The sequence below is a fragment of the Phoenix dactylifera genome, chromosome 1 (genome assembly GCF_051530095.1).
Source record: "Phoenix dactylifera cultivar Ajwa chromosome 1, Ajwa_hap1_PhDact_Kaust_v1.1, whole genome shotgun sequence".
Taxonomy (NCBI): Eukaryota; Viridiplantae; Streptophyta; class Magnoliopsida; order Arecales; family Arecaceae; genus Phoenix; species Phoenix dactylifera.
The window spans coordinates 51,124,832-51,147,337 of NC_143190.1; the positions used below are offsets into that span (position 1 = coordinate 51,124,832).

At 38.0% G+C, this 22,506-nt stretch overlaps 1 protein-coding gene and 1 non-coding gene across 2 annotated transcripts; one reads left to right on the forward strand and one right to left on the reverse strand.

Annotated features, from left to right (window-relative positions):
- Nucleotides 1-361: 361 nt before the first annotated feature.
- Nucleotides 362-434, forward strand: TRNAR-ACG (transfer RNA arginine (anticodon ACG)). Its single transcript has one exon. It is a non-coding gene; the product is annotated as a tRNA-Arg (tRNA).
- A 4,622-nt stretch (nt 435-5,056) lies between these two features.
- On the reverse strand, nt 5,057-18,690 carry UREG (urease accessory protein G). Its single transcript, XM_008777856.6, has 7 exons — nt 18,286-18,690; nt 17,982-18,182; nt 15,692-15,752; nt 10,742-10,943; nt 6,723-6,844; nt 6,486-6,590; nt 5,057-5,427 (listed from the first exon to the last, which is right to left on the reverse strand). The coding sequence occupies exons 1-7, from the start codon at nt 18,351-18,353 to the stop codon at nt 5,344-5,346; spliced, it is 843 nt and encodes a 280-aa protein (XP_008776078.4). The 5' UTR covers nt 18,354-18,690; the 3' UTR covers nt 5,057-5,343.
- Between the last annotated feature and the right edge of the window lie 3,816 nt (nt 18,691-22,506).

Sequence of the window (22,506 nt, forward strand, 5' to 3'; positions counted from 1 at the left end):
ATAACCAACTGATAACACCCGTTTTAAGACAAAAAGAAACCAAAAATTCAATGCATGATTTAGTGAAATCGACACTCGTACAACAATTTATCAGTTGGGCTACGTATAGAATATATTGTTACATTGCAGGAATGAGAAGAACTTAAAAATGTCAGATATCTGCCGGCTTCAACGGTACGAAGTGGCCACTGGCCGTAGGAAACGTCCCTTGGCATGTTGGAGCCGATGTGTCCTGTGTGATCACGATTCGGAAAACAGCCTCAAATTGAGCGGAAGGGAGGCTAGACTAATTGACTGAGCGAGACTCCATCCAACTATTCTGCTAAATAAATTTCTGTTTTCACGGCACTCTTTGTAAAGTGACTCCGTGGCCCAATGGATAAGGCGCTGGTCTACGGAACCAGAGATTCTGGGTTCGATCCCCAGCGGAGTCGCCTTCCAGAATTGTTCGTCTGGGGTGCAGAAAATGTAATTTTTTTTGCTTGATTACTTTTTTACATAAGATTTTATTCTCCGCCTTCCGGTTTAATTTAGTGAGATTTATAGTCTTAAATAACTAATTTACTAAGCCTTTTTCTATTCTCTTGGTTGACGTATAATACGTGCGATATAGAGGCCATGCAGATTTCTTTCCATTTATTTCTTTTTTTAATATAAGATTTTACTCTTGTTAAAACAAAAGGAAGGAAAACTACACTTGCATTGATTCTTTTTTTATTATTATTTCTAATTCTCAACAATTTGATAATGAGGATTTCCCAGTTGCATTATTGTGCTGACGTATTTTAAACTTTCTCCAATTACCCTTTTGAATTAGCTCATTAGTCTTTAATTAGTTCATTATTCTTTTTCCAAGATACCACCTGAAACAAAAGAATGTTTAAGTACTCGGTTTTAAGCTCTGTTGCGGGAATAAAAGGTTTGAACTTAATTCCACATCGAATATATAGCGGAGAGGTCTGTTCCTTAAATGGAGGGGGGCAACCGGGCAACCCCTTTCTCTTTGGAGGCGCCCTTTGTGGGGCAAAATCGTGCATTGGGAAGAGACTATAAAACCCCTTCAAAGCGGATAATACCTTGAAAGAGAAGCAGTCGCTTCCGCTGCCTAAGTGATGCAGGACAATTGCATGAAGGAAAGAGAAGGGGGAAGAAGAGGAGGAGGAGAAGAGAAGGGGGAAGAAAAAGATAAGAAGGCTAATTTTCATTCATCATTCATCAAAATCCTAAACATGAGGATGGACCCATATATATAGGATCACAAAATAACAAATAAACCCCTACAAATAAAATAATTCCAAAAAGGCCCTAAAACGACAATATGCAAATAAACCCAAATGACAATATGCAAACAAACCCAATCAACATAAAATAAATCTAACTAAAATAAATCAATATAAAATAAAATCAGGCTAGCTGAATCGGCTGGGACCCGCTGAGCTGGCTGGTCCTGTGGCGACCGGCTGACCTAGTACTGATGTCCGCACCAACTCTCCCTGGGTGGAAAGAAGTCGACCTCGACGAAAGCGGCTTGGTAAAGCCCAGGCAATACTCCAACAAGTCCGGGTCAATCGGCGGTCTCTCCTCGTGCTGGATCCAAGTGTAACCGGGCTTTGGTCGTCCATGCTAACGAACCAAAAAATGTTGGATGCCTCCATCACTGTCAAAATCTATTTGCTCGACTAAAATAGAATCAATATACTCTTGTTGTTCTCGATGGATGAGAAAAGGAAACGAAGATATCATGGAATCAATTATAGGATAAACATCAGGAGCAAGAGTGTGCAGCAAAAGAGTCAACAGGGATTGCAATCAAATCTTTAATATTAAGAGTAAGGTTATGACCAAAATCAAATGGAAAGTCAATGGTATATGCGTTAGTGCCATCCTTGTGCAACACCCTGAATGGTTCAATACTAAGAGACTGCAATTCCTTAAGACGAATCAGTACGTAACCCCAAGTTTGAAATTCTTTAGCATGGAAATCAGCTTGCATCTTATATTGAGTAGTATGTGCATGAATGCCCTTATGGATCTTCTGATGCAACTTATGAATGTGTTGTGCAAATGCATATGCAGGCTCAAAAATTTTAACATCAGTTTCGATGGGTTGTGCGAGGGCATAACTACACTTATGGTGGACTGGTCAGACTCACTATCTGACTGTACAAGTGAGCTAGGTGTAGTGTGGATGCATCCTAGGGTTTCAGGTTTGTCATCACAGCTTGGTAGGCCAACAGCCCAGTGAACCGGGCGGGGCACTTCTCGTCCTCAATGTCCTGAATGTCATCAAAGTTTGGTTTATAGATTTGCGCCTCTAAATCATCTATGTCACCTCCCTGCTCTTGCTGAGTAATAACGAAAGATTTGTTAGCACATTGAGAGGCAACGTGACCAAAATCTTGGTATTTGTAACACCGAATTTTGGAATGTGGTTTGGGAGGCTTACCAAGAATTTTCTTGTCATTAGTGTCTCGGCTTGGAACATGGGCAGTAGGAGGGGGCTTAGGAATAGTAGACCCTACAGAAGGTTTGGGCCCTGAGGAATTAGGGCCTGTGGAAATGCTCTGTGTGTCAGGGCGCCTTACAAATGTGGATTTAGGGTTCCATTGATTAAGGAGATCGTCTTGGTAGTTATGGAGAAGGTATTTTTCTTTAAGTCTTTCATCTCTACCTAATCAGTTATTACATATTGATATCTCCTAGATGACCAAAGTCCAGGTTAGCCGGTCGCCACAAGATCCAGCCAGCTCAGTAGGTTCCAACCGATTCAACCAGCCTGATTTTATTTTAGATTGATTTATTTTAGTTGGATTTATTTTATGTTGATTGGGTTTGTTTGTATATTGTCATTTGGGTTTATTTGCATATTGTCGTTTTAGGGCATTTTTGGAATTATTTTATTTGTAGGGGTTTATTTGTTATTTTGTGACCATATATATATATATATGGATCCATCCTCATATTTAGGATTTTGATGAATGATGAATGAAAATTAGCCTCCTGGTCTTCTTCTTCCCCCTTCTCTTCTCCTCCTCTCTCTCTCTCTCTCTCTCTCTCTTATAACAGAGATCCGGTAGTGTTCGGGTTAACGGGCACAACCCGCTCCGCTAACCCGTTTCGCGCCTGATATCATTTTTTTTAATGAAACCCAAAAGGATTCGAGTTAATGGGCACGATTCGACCCGATAACCTGTTACATACCCGTTAGCGTGTTTCTTCTTTGTGGGTTGTTGCAGGTGGTTACGCCAGCGTCCGTGGCGAACAGCGCGTTGGGTGCGGCGGCGGTTGAAGACAGTAGGGGCTCGGGGAGGAGGGGCGGCACTCTTCTCCGTGGAGCGGAGGTGGGCTTCGCCATGGAGGATGGTCTCGAAGTAGGGGACACGGCGGCCGGCGTCGTGCTAGATGGGCCGCATGCGGGGGCTCTGCAGCTTCTTCCAGAGCTTCTTCCGCCTGTGGTGATGGCCGGACTTCGCGGCGACGGCTATGGGGAAGGGGCCGCGGCGGCAAATGAAAGCGGTGGCGTTCTTCATCCGGATTCGGCCACGGTCGGCAGCAACGCGGGACGGTGGATCGGCGTCAGAGTGCTCGAGAGCAGCGCGCGGCGGCAGTGGTGGAGCACGGGTGCGGTTCTTCGCCGGCCGTCTCAGGCCTCCACGTTCAGCTTCCGTTTTTCTTTTTGTTTGGGGAGGAAGAGGAAACGGATCGCTCGGAAGGGGCTCTGTTTGGAGGCTCCGGCGTGGAAGAACAGGAACAAACCCAGCATAAACCGGATTAGGGCTTTGGCAATAGAGGCAAAGCCTGCCAAAGCTCTGATACCAAAGCTGATGCAGAGCAACTGCAGGAAGGAGAGGGAAGGGGGAAGAAGAAGAGGAGGAGAAGAGAAAGGGGAAGAAGAAGATAAGGAAGCTAATTTTCATTTATCATTCATCAAAATCCTAAACACGAGGATGAACCCATATATATAGGGTCACAAAATAATAAATAAACCCCTCCAAATAATTCCAAAAAGCCCCTAAAACGACAATATGCAAATAAACCCAAATGACAATATGCAAACAAACCCAATCAACATTAAATAAATCCAACTAAAATAAATCAATCTAAAATAAAATTAGGCTGGCTGAATCGGCTGGAACCCTTTGAGCTAGTTGGATCCTGTGGCGACCGACTGACCTGGTACTGATGTCCGCACCGCTAAGCTTGTGTGCGAACTAAGCTTCAAGGTTCCAGGGATACCCTCGACCTCGTCAATGGTATTTTCATTGAGAGCCCTTGACCTCGGCACAGACCTCTTCGCCGAGGGGGTTATGTTGTGGGAATAAAATATCCGAACTTAGTACCACATCAGATAGATAGCGGAAATGTCTGTTCCTTAAATGGAGGAGGATAACCCCTTTCTCTTTGGAGGCGTCTTTTGCGGAGCAAAACCGTACGTTGGAAAGAGACTATGAAACCTCCTTCAAAGCGGACAATACCTCTAAGGAGAAGCAGTCGCTTCCGCTGCCTAAGCTTGTGTGCGGACTAAGCTTCTAAAGTTCGAGAGATACCCTCGGCCTCATCAAGCTCCATTCCAGTTGTCAGGCAATAAGACTGTTTGGTGTCACAACCTTGAAAGGTTTTATAACTCTGAATTATTATTAGCAATATAGTATGAACTAAGGAGGCCATTTCATGACTTCCAATTGTCAGTGTGATAGAAAGGAGTTTCACCTGGTAATTTAGGGCCTAAATGCCGATCCTGACTTTGACGTTGCAGCCCTTTCAGGAATGTTCCGGGAGGAGATAAAGCACATGTAGTACATTAAACTGGAACCATCAAGCGGCATATTCTATGCATGAATTATAACCCGAATACAGAAATTTCTGCTTCCATCCACCACGCAAGGCATGGAAACCAATGTGTTTTTCCCCTTTTTGGTAGAATCTTATGCCAGCTATTGATGTTTAACATGAATCCCCCTGTATATATGGCTCCAGAGATTACTGATGCCTTATCCTGTTGCCACTTTAGGCATTATGAGCTCATCAAGAACAAATATGTAATAGTCTGATCATCTGCAGCAGTATCCATGGATGACTATCATTACATAACAATGCAGATTGTCATGATGAATGCGAGCATAAAATAGAGTATGGGTACCAAGTTTGCAGTCAATTTGCTAACTGTAAACAAATTAACCACTCTTATTACAACATTATTTCATTAATATACCAAACTTAGTACCTAAACTTGTGTCCCGATGACTCTTCATAGAGCACGACAAGCAGCTAACCAACACTGACATGCAATAGCTGTATGCTCCGAGTTATAACACCTGATTCAGGAATAGATACAGCTTCAAGTCAACGACGTTTATTACCAGTTACTACTTCCCATGCTTGTAAGATATGATCCATAATTTCCTCTACACCGACTCCATGCTTCACCTGTGCAAGTTCAATCTTTATATGAGATTCAGGTTATGAATGTAAAGCAAAAGTAGCTTGGAAACGAATTCAACCTCAAACCAGACAAGCATCTACACAAAGGAGAACATATCTTTTCTTGCCATAGTCAAATAGGAGAATCGCAAAGCCCAGTAACCTAATTCGAGGTTTTAGATATCTAGTATAATACTTTCCTTCCATTAAACTGAAGAGAGCTGAAATATTCTAAGTGAAACACAAGTTTATTTATTTATCAAGTTGGCCCAAGTTGGGTTGGGTTCAAGTCTGGTGCCAAGTTCAGGTGGGTTTCAAGCTCAACACAAGCCATATGACTCGGTTCATAGAACCTCGGCCCAAGCTCACTCCACAAGTGGGTTGAGCTCATTAGAGTTGAACCCAACCCAAGTTGCATCCACAAGACCGAAAACATCAACCACTGCTCTCTAAAAGTAATGTACTTACATTATACTTCTTGGTCTTACATCAGGAATGCAATTGGGTATTGCTTTATGATCAAATTAGAAATCTCAACATGATGAGCATTAGTAAATGAGACAATATCCAAAAAATCCTGTGTGGAAACACTGGGGCATTGCTTCATCAAGATGGGAGGACTCTTTAATTTAAAACATGGCAGGGAGAATGACAGTCTCAATTAATTTTAAGACAACATATGTTACCAACCTTCTTAAAACTGGATGTCTATTTTGAATCTTACAAGCAAATGGATCTCAGAGTTGAAGTCTGACACTCGTCTGTGTGACAAACTTAGTTAACCAAAATAATTTTGTAATTTATATGATGCTACAAAGCAATCATATGAGTTATTACAAAAATCATAATCGTCAATAATATATCAATGATCAATAATTTTGTCTATTTAATTTTATATACTAACTTTTCTGTTTTCGAAATCCAAGTAGCAATGTTTGAAATTTTCATTATGATGACATCATTTGTCAGAAATACACTTACAAAGAAAAAAGGAATAAAAAAGCATGTAAAATATATCTCAAATAATCTTTGAGTGGACTTGCAGATTAGCCATATAAATGAACCTGAGCAAAAACGAAGGGCCCTCCATCCCGCATTCGCAGTGCATCTCGTTCCATAACAGCTAAGTTAGCTCCAACCGCACGTGCAAGATCTGTCTTGTTTATTACCTAAAATTGAGATAGTTCAGATATATGAGGAGACAGCCATACTTCAAATGAATAAGCATTGCAGCAGTTTAGCAAGGTTAAGATGGGCATGCAACACTAAAAACAAGAAGAAATAGCAATATTTTCACATACCAGAAGATCTGCTTGGGTTATTCCTGGACCCCCTTTTCTAGGTATTTTATCACCACCAGAAACATCAATTATATAAATTATATAGTCTGCTAACTCTCTGCTGAAGTTAGCAGCTAAATTATCTGCATTGACAAGAGTAAGATGCTTTATTACTCCGACATTTTGACATGTATGTTTCTTGGAATTATAATAAGGGCCAATTTTGTGATGTATGAACATTCATAATAATGATAGCTGAATGTAAAGCAGAGGGAAAAAAGATGCATAGGAAAAGGATGGAAAAGAATAATTCCACGATGCATCCAACACCTAGGTGAGCAACGAACCATTATACTGCTTGACTAACAGCTGCCAATCAAGTGGAGAGCAGTAGACGCAAAATCAAACATGCCCCACTAACAGTCTTTATTCTACTACTCATCAAATTTAGTTACCAAAATCTCAAAAGATAATACTCTGGACTAGCATATGAACTATTAATAGCTGTTCACTCCACATCATTGAATGATGTAGCATAGTTATGTAATTTACAAAATGATAAGTATTTTGTGAACCGACAAAAACAAATTAGTTCCCAAAATGGTTCAATATATTACAAAAGGATGAGGGAACCATTAATTTTCTGTAGAGGCATTTACATCATTTATTGCTTGATATACTTTATATTTTCTCCTACGAACTTTTCCCCAAAATGTTTTATACCATGCATTTTGCATATTTTATTATTTTAACCATGTTAACAATAGTCCTTCCATCAGTCAAACCAGGGGGAAAAAGTTGATATTGAATGCTTGTATCAACAATATGGAATTTTCTCTTTCTTACACCTGGGTGAACCCAATAAATTAGGAAAGTATGCATTCCAAGTTATGAATCTGAACATGAACTTTTGTATCCATAGAACAACGAACATCTAAAAGAATTTAATATTAGCTCAAAGGGCAATCCTTACACACCTTTTATTTTGGAGATGAAGAGGACAACTTACGTGCAATTTTTTGGTGCCAGTAACCATCATCCTTGGATCAAAACTAATGGAAATATTTGAAGGACCAGGCAGGCGCCCCATAAAGCAGAGACCCGTACCTATACCTTATATGCTAATTGATGTCTTGTTGATGGAGGAGCCTTAACAAAGAGTCTAGCACAAGATCTAACATTATGCACTCCTCTCAGTTTCAGCACAACAATCTTCAACGTGTTTTTTCTCAACGATTACTTAGTCTCCAATCTCATTAATGCAGATGAAACCAATATGGAAAAAACTGGAAAAAATCACAGAAAGGATATTACTAGACTCAGATGACCTACAACAGCTCTATTAAACCATGTGTCCTCTCAATATCTGAGCCTTGTACCAACTCCTTAAGTAAGGTTTCTTCTCAGGAGATTAAATTCTTCAACAATTGTTTCAAACGATATGAGGTCCACTATTTCTGTTCTTTCTCTACAAAAACTTTACCACCAAATTAAAGCAACAATTCACACAGTCCCTTTCCACTTGACCCTTAATTCAGTATTGGAATCCTTCATTTCATGAGAGAAGATGTAATCATCTAATCAGCCTACCCATTTTTAGCACTGTTACCATCTCTAGGCCTCATCACGGATCACAATATGAAGGAGGGCTGACAAAAGTTCCTCAATTGGATCACCCTTCACCTGATAAATTCATAAATCGCTCTACAAACCTATTTTCTGTACTTTTTCTACCAAGGGATCCCAATGCTTTACTTTTCTTCATAATAGAAATTGCAATTCGAATTTTGTCTTTTTACGGCATCAGCACCTATAAGCATCTCAAGATAATTATAGTATAGACCACTCAATTAATTAAACATCTTGACTGATAAATTATCTGCACATTAATGATTGATGTATCTATCCATAATAGAAAATTTTACTCAGGCCCACCTTTGTTTCCTTTAAAACTCATCCTCGCATCAATTTAAACATGATCAAGAAATGAAAAAAAAGGAAGATGGACTGCATCCCCAAAAAAGAAATCATCCAAAAAATAATACCATAATTCTCAAGTTTTACTCATAAGGCAAGAAAAATAAACTATGAACACGCAGCACTAGTGCATCCTCTTCAACTTCCTCCAAATTCCATACGATTCCTCTTGTGTTTAAGAGCGAATCAACTTGAGAATATGCTTTTTCTTTTTGATATTACTTTGTAGGCAAGGCCTAGTACAGAACATTTATGCAAGGGCAATGCATTCAAGCTCCAAAGAAGGGCTCTTTTTTATTTTAAAAAAACAATATTTGATTTACTTATTTTGGAACAAGATGTCTTGACCATATTGTACAGCTTCTCTCTGAGGATTCAAGAAGGTTCCTGGTAATTATTTTATGTGATTGCCAATTGCAATCTAAGTGAATCATGTGCAATTTGTGCTTCTTTTATTCCTCGTGGTACAAATGATATACTCATATGTTCAAAAAATTTGCAATAAAATATGGTTGTACCTCTATTTGGTCTTCTCTCACCTATCTTTTCTCTCTTAAAATATTCAATGTGAAGAATCATGTTGCCCAAATTATGCAAAGGAGTTATAATTGAATGAATTAACCTAAGGGCTTTTTTACCCATAAAAAAGGTCTCGTCCTTAAAAAAGCCCTTTGAGCTCATTACTTTAAGCTCTTATTTATTCAAGGGTTTAAGTACTAGTCCATGCTAGCTAGCACATATCATGCTGGGTTAATAACAACACCAGTACCAGGTCATACATCTGACCCTCCCCAAACCCTGCAGTGATGGGAGCCTTATGCACTTCGATGCCCTTTTTTTCTCTTTTGTATCGCAAGTACATGGACATAGGATAACAAAATGCATACCATTATGGCCACTGGTTGACACACTCATGCCAACAGCACTTAAATCCTTGAATTTACTACTTATGGTGATTGCTTGACACCTTAGCAAAAATAGTAAACTTCACACCAAATTATTTGGCCAAAGTTCTTTCATTTCTTCTGGTCCAATTAAATAATCAAAGGAAAATAAAGAGCTTAGTTCGGCATAGTTCATCATGCAAAACAAATCCATGAACCTCAATAGCATTCTCCTACATGACCTCCAATATCTTCCAGAAGGAACACTAGAAAGGCATAAAGCCAGACACAAAGTAGACTCATAGTTTTTACCTCTTATGCCTCCTCCTCCCTGAAGACAGCCTTATAGTTGATTACAATGTTTAGATATGTCCACCACAAGCAATCCAATGACAAGTGGGTGCTTTGACAGTGAAAAGTTCATGAAAATTTCTACAGATGCAATGCTGTGCTTTTTCCCCTCCGTGAAGTACCTTCAACTAAGCAGCTCTACACTTTTCCATCAACAGCAACATTATAAAAAAACAATTAGGAATTAAACCATCAAAAAGAACTGAACCTTTTAATATGTATGCATAATACATGAAGCAAAATCTACAATATTACAAAGATTATCTGAAGCCTTTAAGTGGAACCAACTACATATTTCAACAACCAAAAGTTCATAGAAAGTACTATTAAGTTCATCAGAAGCTGCTAATACAAGTATATCAAAACATAACAAAGTGTATGACCCATGCATGCATGTGCATGGATGTGGGCACAGGTGGGAATAGTGGGCATGCATGTGTGGGATGCTTCATGGGTACTTGCATCAGTGTGTGCATCCGTGTCTGCATGGGCATCTGTGTGAGTGTGTTTGTGTTCGTAAATATGTATGCATCTACTGCATGGATGTTTATCATAAGTCTTTACTCATGCAATGTATGTTTTTATATACATGTCTCCCTGTGGGTGGGTGCAGATGTCTGCATGTCTATGTACATCTGCATGTGTATGTATGCCACATAAATTAGCACAACAAGGTAATTAGATATGCATTCAAGTCATTTAAACAACCCTCAACAACCTGTTTTCTCTAGGTTTATCTCATAATTATCTCATATATGATGCACAAACTTCAACAACCCCATTTATATGTGAATCAAAGGTTCTATACTACTGAATAGAAGAAGGTACCTCCTCCTGATTCACATAGAAGTAAGTCTGCACTGTATAACTTAGATAGCTCTTCAAGAGGGCCAAGATTTATACTAATATCTTCACGTATAGCAGCATGTGGGCAGCCTCCTGTTTCAACAGCACGGATCCTTTCCTCAGGAAGTGCTCCATGCTTAACCAAGAATTCTCCATCCTCTTTTGTGAATATATCATTTGTTACCTGAACCACATAACATAATGTTCATCGGATAGAAAAACCCGACATCAGCAGAATTGGTACTGATGCTTCTTTATAATAAGCATCATTTCATCCATACAACAATAACAATTTGTAACATATGTGAGAATCATAAGAATGAGCCAACTATAAGTGGCTTGAATAATTAATGATTGTGCAACTCTTCTGCACATTATTTGGGCTCATTTGTACCAACACTATCCAGAGACTCCACCTATGGATCATAAGATTTAAGTATGTTGACATATTATCATTTTTTTAATTATATAATATGTCAGAGGATCAACATTAGTAATGAAGTTGCAAGGCACCATCGTCTAGTGCACGTCCCAATCCTCTCCATGCTTAATCAACATCCTTTTTATGTTTTGTTTTGCCACAATTTTGTCTTCAAGGATTAAAAAGAACAGCACCTAATACCCAATTTGGCCTTTAAGGGATAAGTTTCAGCTGTGTTGTTCATAATGGCTATCATCTTGTATGGGTCGGACAATGGCAAAGAAAATAACCCTTCTCTTTTTATTTTATTTTTTATAATGAAACCAAGTCTTCAGCATCAGTAATTTCATGTATCGGGAGAATGAGTTCATCACCCTTGCCTCCTGTTGCTGTTTATTCTTTTTTATATGCCTTGTTAATCATTTCTTCATGGTTAAGTCTATCTTAAGCCTAGTTAGTTTCGTGTTTGTCAAGTAGTAGCAAACAGATACAGCTTGCAGCAAGTTCAGCAATTTATCAAAGCCATTTCATTTAGATACTATCTGTGCATGAATCCCAGTTTAGAATTGATGGTATAATCTTCTCTAATGCCCTAAGCATCCGTTTCCTTAGATACATTTATCTTGGCCAAAAAGTGTTGTCTTGGCTATAAAGATCAATGTGTTTTCCATTAAGGTTTCAGAAAGAAAGTTTTATAGCCAAGTCTTAATATTAAAACAACCCTCTGAATATTTTCTGAAAGTATGTCACCTAGGTTTAACAGGCCCCTAGCTGCACTGCTTATGAGCAGCCACCTAAGCAGGCCCTATACCCTAGAAAGATTAGATCTTTCTTTTCAACATAACCATCAATAAGTGTTCCACACACAAACTATTATTACACTGCAGCTTTTTTTGCCAGCAACTAGATGTTATCTAATCTGCATTAGCTCTAACTATTTAGATTCTACTAATAGCAAACAACTTCGTGGCAGATCATGAAATGGTTTTCCATAAACTATAAACAAACTAGTGTTGCCATCCTGAACCACAAATACAGATACTACCCCCCACCTCTTACAACTTTACTATATTCTTTTTTTCCACCTTCCACTATGGCAAATCAGAGTAACTAATTCTTTCTAGGAGACTTGATAATCCTGGTAAAACTTCTCATTATTGATAATATTCCCTTCCTGTACATAAATTCATTCATGTGCCTAACCGTCCTTATGCCATATAATCTCTGGATACTGAAGCACGTAACTTTTCAGTTACATTTTTTTTTGGGAAAAGGTAACATTTGTCCAACTAACACAAAAGCATCATGCAAGAGAAAAGCAAAATTCACATGCAAGATCAAATGTCCATCAAATGGTCCTATAGGTTAGCCCCCTATCTTGCTTAAATCTGCCTTTCCTAGGAACCTGGCAACAAATGCCAAAGGTTCGATGCTGCCTTGACAGGCAATCATAAAATTTGCTCAATACTTTCGTGGGGCCTTATCAACTTAGTATATTTGTGTATATACACATGTATGTACATATAAGCTAGAATGCTTTTGAGAGCATTTGGCCTCAAATGCTTCCAAAAGAAAATCAATGAGGTACCACTCAAAATCAAAATCCATACCATTGATCATGATCTAAGTTACATAAAATGCCTAAAGACAAAAAACATATTTTTTTATGATAGTTTTCATGTGCATCAAAGTAATACAAAATGGATGACTTTAACGGCGTGACCACATTTTGTTTTGATCTACAGTGCAAAAGCATCCTAATCAGCTGAAATTTAGTGCTAGTGTGTGTGTGTGTGTGTGTGCTTTAAAATATTTACACCAATATCAATGGTTTGCATTTATAAATCATGCAACCTATGAAATACTTTTGCTTATTAGCTATACTCCTACCGTTCATTTTGTTCTAGCTTGATCCATGGGAAAGAGACTTTTAATGCAAATGATTTTTAGTTTCTTAGCATTATATACAATGTAGGTCATGATCAACAGTGTGGATTTTCATTTTAAAAGATCTATCACTAATTTTCACTAGAAAACATTTGAGACCAAATACTCTCAGAAGTGTACTAGCTTAACTCAATATATGTGTTTGTGTTTGATATCCAACATTGCCCAGTTTCAGAACCACCTATCCCAAAGTCAACTAAATATGTTCTAAAAGGTGTCCACCAGGGCCACCCACACCACCTGGACTTAGGCAGTGGCCAACCACCCCGCTTAAAAGGCTCAGCTGGCCAGGCCATCACATATGGACTAAGCTCCCAGGGGTAGCCAAAGTGGCATGCCTAGGTCACCTACCTAGGCCTAGGTGGATTAGGACAGGTGGACCAGGGCATTGAGTTTGTCAAAGAAGAAACTGTAATCCGCACTGTCTTTCTCAGCAGTGCCCAAACACCTTAATGACAACATACAAGTTCCATTAACTTTTTAATTTGGTTACTAATTTCCGACTTTGTTTCTATTATTCATAATTTGCAGGAGTCATTTGTTGCATTAAATCAAATTATTGAGCATCAATTTTGAATAATAAATTTATATTATCATAAAATTTGTACATGTCATGTTGATATTATACTATAATAGGTCCACAAGTAACGGTAGATGTTAACTTCTATATTTTTTTGTAGTTATATTACAATTTATGAACTTTACTGTTTCAGCCTAAGAATGCACTCAACTTCGACCAAAAAGCTATGCCACTCCAGGTTCAGTCATGTACTGCAAACATCAATTAAAATTTTAACCACATTGAGCAATGCTTTATGTTTCCTTAAAATGTATAAGTTATCTAGAAGGTTTCGAGGGAAAGAACATGTAAAAAGTAAACATTTTAATTTCATAGGTCCATTTGCAAAAGTCGTTTGTTACAATTCAAGATTTTCCCATCGAAAAACTAGGAGTAACTTGCAAGTATCAAAAATGAATGTGATACTATACATGTTCGAATCTAGTACCATTTTCAATTTATTATTTTCCCACAAAAAAAGCAAAGTCTCTCATGCCAAGGAACAATAATTTCTAATTTCAAAAAAGAAACTATAAAGTTAATAACGTCAAGATGCACCAACCCTCCGCTTGCATTGGTTCCCAACTACTTGCGCAATCCATACTACATCAAAAAAAGCATTGGAGGGTTTCTTGGGTATCTGTCAAATTTAACCTTGGGTGGAATATCAATTAGTTGGTATATAGAACTTTATTAAATAAAAATGAACTATATGGGTACATGTGGGAAAGAATTTTTTTCTTTATCCATTTAAATTCAAATCTCATAACTAACCAATTGCTATCCTTATTCATCTAAACAGCCATTTCTCCATATTTCTCTCTTTATCTTATAAAATTTTCGACTCCTTAACCACTAGTATCCTCTGATTCTCTATTTCAGAATCCTATGCATACTCAAAGCCCTCTCTCCCTTACTCTCTCTGAATGACCCCAACTACACCCCCATATTTTTACTTGGCATTACTCTCTCTCTCTCTCTCTCTCTCTCTCTCTCTCTCTCTCGCGCGCGCGCGCGCAAACCTTCAACCCTTTTCCCCGTTTTCAACCTAACTCTTTTCCCACCCAACTCTGTCTATCTCATCCCATCTTTTTATTCCCTTTTGAATAAAATATTTTCTGATACTTATTGTTTTACAAATTTATTATTTTATCTCGCAAAAATATTATTACAAAAATCTATATCTAAATATTATTTATTTCATTAATCCAATTTCATACTTCAGGTTGTTTTGTATTTTTTATACTTAAATATTTTATTATTTGTTAGTTAGATTTTGTTTCTATTCCTCTTTGATAGTTGAGACATTATTTTTTTCTTCATAACTTCTTTTCTTGCTTGTATAGTCTAAATCATTCTTTGTGTTTTCTAATTTTATTTATTTCATATTGTCTGTATTTCTACCTTTTTGCACTTGCAAATTGCATTTCTTTCTTTTGACTTATTAAAATTATGTTCTTTGTTTTTTTAAGTGTGCTTTCCACTACTAATAGGAATTTTAAACTTTTTCTATTTTTAATTTTTTGTCTCATAGAGTTTATCATGTATTTCAACTTTATTAAATTCTCTATTCTATATATTTATACCTTAAAATACTATTTTATATTTTTATGTTAACTTAGAGTTTGTTCTATAAATATTATATTATTGTATATTTAAATTTTTCTATAACTTTGCATGTAATACATACCAACTTTTCACCTTTGAGCAACAAATTTATAGATATCTTTTTCAATTTCTTTTAGGTGTTTAGGTCCAACAATACAGTTTAAATTGGGACATGGAAAAATGATGCATTCGGTGTGAAGGCTACTGAGTATAAACCAAATCATAGAAACAAATGGAATCCATATGGCATCATTAAACCTATAATAACCTTGAGACAATTGAAGCATAATTTTCTAGAAAACATATATCAATGACATAGATACTTTATATTGAAAATTCAGTGAGAATACAATGCAGTGCAATGATACATCTAAAATTGTTGGAAGATGAGACATACTGCAGCCAGACTGTACTTGTAGCGTAACAAATGGCAAAGTGCCAACATCAAAGCTGTTTTCCTGAATAATTGGAAACAATATTATATTCTCATAGACGGGCATTCTTGACTTCAAAAGAGTATATCAATAATTTGATCATTTCATACTAAATAATGAAATGGAACATAAGCATAACAAAGATCACCTTAGTAATGAGATGATGATTGCTAGAATTGAATTCATGACTGATGAGTCAGTTTGGCCTCAAATATCCAAGACAACAAGAAATAGAAAAAGTACACTCTTTCAAATATAAAGATTGCATGCATTCAGAAACTTCAGCATAATATCTGAAATAAGTCAAAATTCTAGACCTGGAAAAAATTCAGTTCTGGATTGAAATTTCACATATTTAGAAAATTAATTTCGAATAAGTTTATTGATAATGATTAGATTCTGTTCATAATAGGAAGTAACTTGTATCACTCTCAAAAGCAAATAAATCTTTGAAGTGTACAAAGTACTTTTTGAAGCATGTCGATGGAGAAAGAAGATGTGATTTGAAATAATAGGAATTGTCCAAGAGCAAACATTTAGAAAGTCTTAACATTTGCTAACTAATTAAATATTGTAATAGAATTCCACAAAAGCATCACATCAAGCATCCCACCTGGAGATTCTAAATGAGATATGACATGGAATTAATTGGATATTTCCAAAATAAAATTATTTAAATTGGTAATTTAGGTAAGAAAAAGAAAAAGAGCGATACAAGATTTTACGTGTCGCATTCCGCATGATCCAAAGACAACGTAACATTAACCAATTTAAGTTGCATGAAACTAAAAACAGAACTTGTCCAAGTTACCTCAGGCAAAGACTTAATCAATTTCAAGTATACAGCAGTCAAGGTATAACCTTAAACTAAATAAAACTTTACCAGCTTATTTATTAAGCAATTACCTTTTGATGCCTGAAATTTAGGTACCGATTAACAAGACAGACAAGTGCACAAAGAATTTAAACAAACAATGACCTTAATAAACACGGCATATCCCTTTTTTGGATTTAGTTAGGAGATATTTGTAACATTCGTTTAGTGATCTTTTTCTCCTGTGTTCCAATCTCTCTTCGCAAATCCAAACCCCTATCCATCGAGCCTGTATATTTCATTGCACATCTAGCCTAGATAATGCCATAATTGTGTTGTTTGTATATGGGAGTTGAGCACATTTGTTTGCATAGCTCTGTAATAGTGTTATGAGATACACCTGTGTACACCACACAAGCACAATATGCAAGTGTATCATATATGGGAGGCTATTATATGTGTACTCCACAAGCTTAGAATATGCTGCAAACTGGATGGTGTTACATGATGTGAACCATAAATAGCCTTTACGCAAAATACATACAATCCCTGCATCATCAGGATCATAAACTGTGAGTTTACGAACATAATGAAGTATATTTGTATTTATCAATGATATATGAAACACGCACAGTTATGAAAATAAGATACCTCTCAAGTTTTGGGGACCCAAGAAATTTAAGGAAAAGATAAAAACAGTGAGTCTAGAATTTTCTGCAATCTATCAAGAATTGCTTCCAAGAATTAGAGGTGCATTGGCATCACATCCTTTATTGCATTGCAAATGGTCAGCTATCGTAATTAAAAGGGAAGCATGCCAAGTAACCATTTTATAGCCATTAGTCCCTCAAAAAACTTGGTTCTCTAATCAACTTTTAAATTGCATTGTTCCCCTTATAGACTCATAGAACCTCTCAATCTCCCATCACTACAAGAACCTACATTACTGAGAAAATTTATCCAGCATTCTATAATATAAGGTCAAAAATTTAAAACCTATAAATAGATTTAATGATAAATAATCGCCAAGACACTGAATTTCCAACTGCTATTATCCCACATGAAAAGTAAACTAAAATCCAAAGTAATAGCCCATATGGATAGCAAAAACAAAAAAGAAAGAAAGAAAGAAAGAAAGAAAAGAAAAGAAAAAGGAAATGAATCAAATTGGAGGAGAAATTAACTAAATACACATGTGAATGCATATCCTGCAAATGCCATATTCATATGTAATGCATGCTTTCCGCATACACCTGATTGAAATAGCATTGTCTCATTAAATGCATTAAAATACCAACCCGAAGCAAGAAAAATCATCAAGGAAGCCAAAAAAAAAACACAGACGTATGGAAAACTTAAAACGGAAAAACAATCAAACCCTAAAATGAAGACATGATTTGGAAATAATGAGATAGGAAGGGGCAAGAAGAAGTGTTTACCCAGTCCCGACAGGGCCGCCGATCCCGACGGTGAAGGCACGCTCCTTGAAGTCTCTGGCGGCGAGGGGGGGCGCCCGTTTGCTGAAGAAGCCCGGGGAGTAGATGGGCTCGTGAAAATGGGGGGCCAGCCCGTCGTGGGAGTGATACACCCTCCCGTCCGGGCCAACGCACGACGTCGCGGACCCATCGTGCCCTCCTCCCCTGTGAGCCAAATATATCAAAAACCTAGCAACTCATCACAACAAGAAAAGCAAAAAAGAACGCCCAAAGACGCCCAAAAGAACGAAAGTAAAGTGGAGATTACTCGTGGGTAGGATGATGGTGGTGATCGCCATGGTGGTGGTCGTGGTGGTGGTGTCCTTGGGTCGCCATGGATTTTGGAGGCGTCTAAAGGTTTGACGCGGTGGTCTCGGCGACAAGCGAGAACGGAAAACAAGAAGATCGGAGGAGCAGAAGTTGACCTAGGGAAGAAAGTGAAAATAACTATATCGTCGCGTCCGTGAGGCTCTTGAGACGGGATCGGTAAGGACCAGCGGACCGCCGGACCACTGAACAGAGTGGCAGAGACGATTCGGTACGGACTGTTTTCTTTGTTCCTTTCTCTTTTTTTTTTGCTAGATGTTTTCCTGGTTCCTTGATAAACATAAAACTCTTCAGGGAGCGTTTGATAACCCCAACAGGATCAGCACGGTGATCTAAAATCTCCGATAATTCGAATGCTAGGATGATTTGATCCCTAATGATCTAAAATCGATGTATTTGATAGGTCATGGTCTAGTGATTAAAAATTTTTGAATATCCATGAGTAACTTGTTTGGTATGGTACGGGGATCCAAGATCACCGACCATATAATACCATAAATATTCCTGATATATCAAGAATAAAAGAAATCAAGAACAAGAAGTCAAGAAACAAAAAATCAAGAAACAAAAAAAAAAACAAAAAATAAGAAATCAGGAGATCAGATAATAAAGATTACAAGAAAACTTGATCTTCTCCTCTTCTCCTCTTTCTCGATCAGTCCACTTCCACGGTCTTCCCTCTTCCATGGTGGACGGCAAGGCACAGCAGCGTGGGAGAACAGTGGGCGGTGGCGGCGGTTCGGAGAAGAAAGGCAATGGCTGCAAACGGAAGGGGATAGTGGTGAGAGGCGGCAAAAAAGAAAGGAGCAGCGGGTGGTGGGATGATGGTGGCGTGCGGTGCTGGGGAAGGCGGAGAAGATGAAGGAGAGAGGCGGCGAGGAACGGCGAGGCTCGGGCGAAGCGACGTGCGTGGAGCTTCGGGCGGAGCGGCGTGCGTGGGCGGCGGCGCATCGACGGCGGCAGCATTAGCAGAAACTCTAGCTCTAGGGTTCCCTTTTCGTCGGGAAGAAGATGAGAGCACAAAAGTGAAATTTTCATATTATCTTGATTAGTATTATAGCTAATCTTTATTAATAAAATTGATTAATTAATATTTTAATTGTATTTGAGTGCAAGTAATTCAAGAGACCCAATAACACTGGGTTTGAGCCCAATGCCTAGCAGCCCGAGCTCAACAAATCCCTAGCGTCTCATCTGAGCCTCACGTCGCCCGTCATCCGCATCACTGCGTCCAGCTGTTTCAGCCCGCATAAGTGCCCGCATCATGGAGATCCCAGCTCATCCACATCGCCCCCGCGTATTCCACGCCTGTATGGAAAGTCCAGACGCGATCTCTTTCGCTCGTTCGATGCATCTAACTTCCTAAAAGCCATCCACAAATCCAACCGTCCGTGACCTCCCAGCACATGCAATCGGATCATCCATCCCACCTCCTCTATTTCGGAACAGAGCTTTCAGCCATCTCAAGAGTTTTCTCAACTTTCCAACCGTCCATGAAGAGTCTCCCAAACCGGCTCTTTATTTCAACCGTGTTCAACATTTACGTCTGCAGCTTCTCAAACTTCTGCAACGTTCCCAGCGAATGAATTTCAGCCGAGGAGTCATCTCAACACCCCAACGGCCATCCACGTATTCCATGCATCCATTCGGTTCGTCCCAGCAGCCGAACAGCTCCCAAACCGTCCGCGTTCAAGCCATCAGCCCGAGTCGCCTCCACGTCCCACATATTCCATGCATCCGATCGTTTTATCTTCTTTCAGCCGAGGAGTCTTCCTGTATTCGCAACTCCCTCCACTCCGCGTCTCAGCCGCGTCTCATCCAGCCTCTTCAACATGCTATAAGAAGGCAGCCGAGCAAGCAAGGAAATGGGGGGGATCCATCCAGGTGTTAGCGGCGCTTCTCTTCCAAGTTCCCAAACAGCCGCTTGGCTTCCCATTCTTCCCTGCTTCGGAATGAAGTATCCCAAGTCTTTGCTGGCATCCGGTGGAGGCAAAGGAGAGAAGCCAGCCAGGCGAGAAAGGAGGAGGAGACGTGATCCAGGAGAAGAGAGGAAGCCAGGGAACCATCGGAAGAGAAAAGAAGAAGAAAAAAAGAAAGAAAACAGGGCACTCTGTTTTCTTAGGAGAAGGAAAGAAAAGGGGGATTTATGCTTTCCTTTATTTATTCTATGCTAATCCCTTTTATAAAAATGCTTGCATCTCATATGGAAAGCTAAATCTCTTTTAGCTGAGGCTAGGAAAAAGTCTAGCATTTTCTTCATATATTTTCTTTAATCATCAATGGGATTTTAATGTTTTTGATTTGATTTATGGTGCAGTAGATTTATAGAAATTATTTCAAACTTATATATTTTTCTGATTTGTTATTTCCTTTAGGTATAACAGATACTTAGAAATCCCTATAGTTTAAAATAGAATTACTGCATTGCTGCCCATAAAACTAAATCCATTTTATTATGATTAATTGGTATTTTCACTGCTCCACTTTCTGGTTAGATCTTCACTCAGATCTAACTGAAATAATAGATGATTTTAAGAAAAGCATGATGAAGTGCTAGGCTGAATCCTGATGCCTTAGTTATATTTTTGTCAATCTAAATATTATTTAGCCTTTAGTTTTTGTTAACTGTCAAATCCCTGTGGATTCGATCTCGGACTCACCGAGAATATTACTTTGCTACACCCTATACTTGGGGTATCCTTCGTTTAATTTCTCTTTTAAAAAGAACAAGATTAAAATCGTAGCAAGTTTTTGGCGTCGTTGCTGGGGATTTGCAACGTGCGAACGAGAACAAGGCTGCAAATTTCAATTTTTTATTTTTGGTTCTTTAATCTTTCTTTATTTTTAACACGGCTGAAATTTCAAATCTTTTCAAATTCAAGAACGACACAAAGCGGGACCAGTAACGAGGAAGATCAAGATCAAATTTTTGGATTCCCGGAGTGAACGAACTCCGGCCGTGAGTATTTAAATTAATTTTCTTGTTTTGTTCATACTAGTCCTATTTTAATAATTCCTAGATTAAATTTTACTCTTGTTAAAAAAAATAAAAATAAAAAAAATAAAAAAAAATAAATAATAAAAATTTAGCTAGTTTGCTTGATCAACTATTCAAATGCAATTTAATGTCATGACATAAAATGTTAAAAATCTTCTTGATTGTTGCATATAGTATAAAGCATTTGCATAAAATAATCTAAGGGCTGAACCCATTAAAAAGATAAGGTCGGAATTTCATCACTCGTCCTTAGCTCAAAAATTATCCCAGTGCATAAATATCCTAAGCCTAATTAAAATCAACTAGACGTTGACCCCTAAGGATATTCGAGCTTAATAGGATGAAGACCACTGAAAGTTGCACCAATTTCGCTCTGTGGCCCGGGTCGATGTCTAGGCAAGCTTTATCCCTCTAAGTGATTGAAGGAAGACAATTTCTGTTCGAGGAAAGTAGGTTTTAAGTGGAACTTTTGCTACACGCATTGTGACCCCTCCACTTACCTGGGAGCTTACCTGGTCGACTAAGGTTACTAGACCGGATTGGAGGCTTAAGTGTCCTCTTCAAACCAGTTAGGAGCTGTATAGAATTTATAGGAAAACATTAGAAATTATTGGGTGATGTTTAATTTTAATTAAATTTTTGTTAAGGTGTTTGTTTAGATCTCTTTAGGTGGTATTTGTACCAATCTAAATAAATAAATAAATCAAAAACTTGCTACGATTTTAATCTTGCTCTTTTTAAAAGAGAAATTAAACATAGGATACCCCAAGTATAGAGTGTAGTAAAGTAATATTCTCGGTGAGTCCGAGATCGAATCCACAGGGATTTGACAGTTAACAAAAACTAAAGGCTAAATAATATTCAGATTGACAGAAATATAACTAAGGCATCAGGATTCAGCCTAGCACTTCATCATGCTTTTCTTAAAATCATCTATTATTTCAGTTAGATCTGAGTGAAGACCTAACCAGAAAGTGGAGCAGTGAAAATACCAATTAATCATAATAAAATAGATTTAGTTTTATGAGCAGCAATTGATGAGAGCACAAAAGTGCAATCGTCAAGCCATTTTAATTAGTATTTTAGCTAATCATTTAAAATAAAATTAACTAATTAATGTTTTATTTGTGCAAGCATCCCACATTCCATGTCCAGGTTCAACCG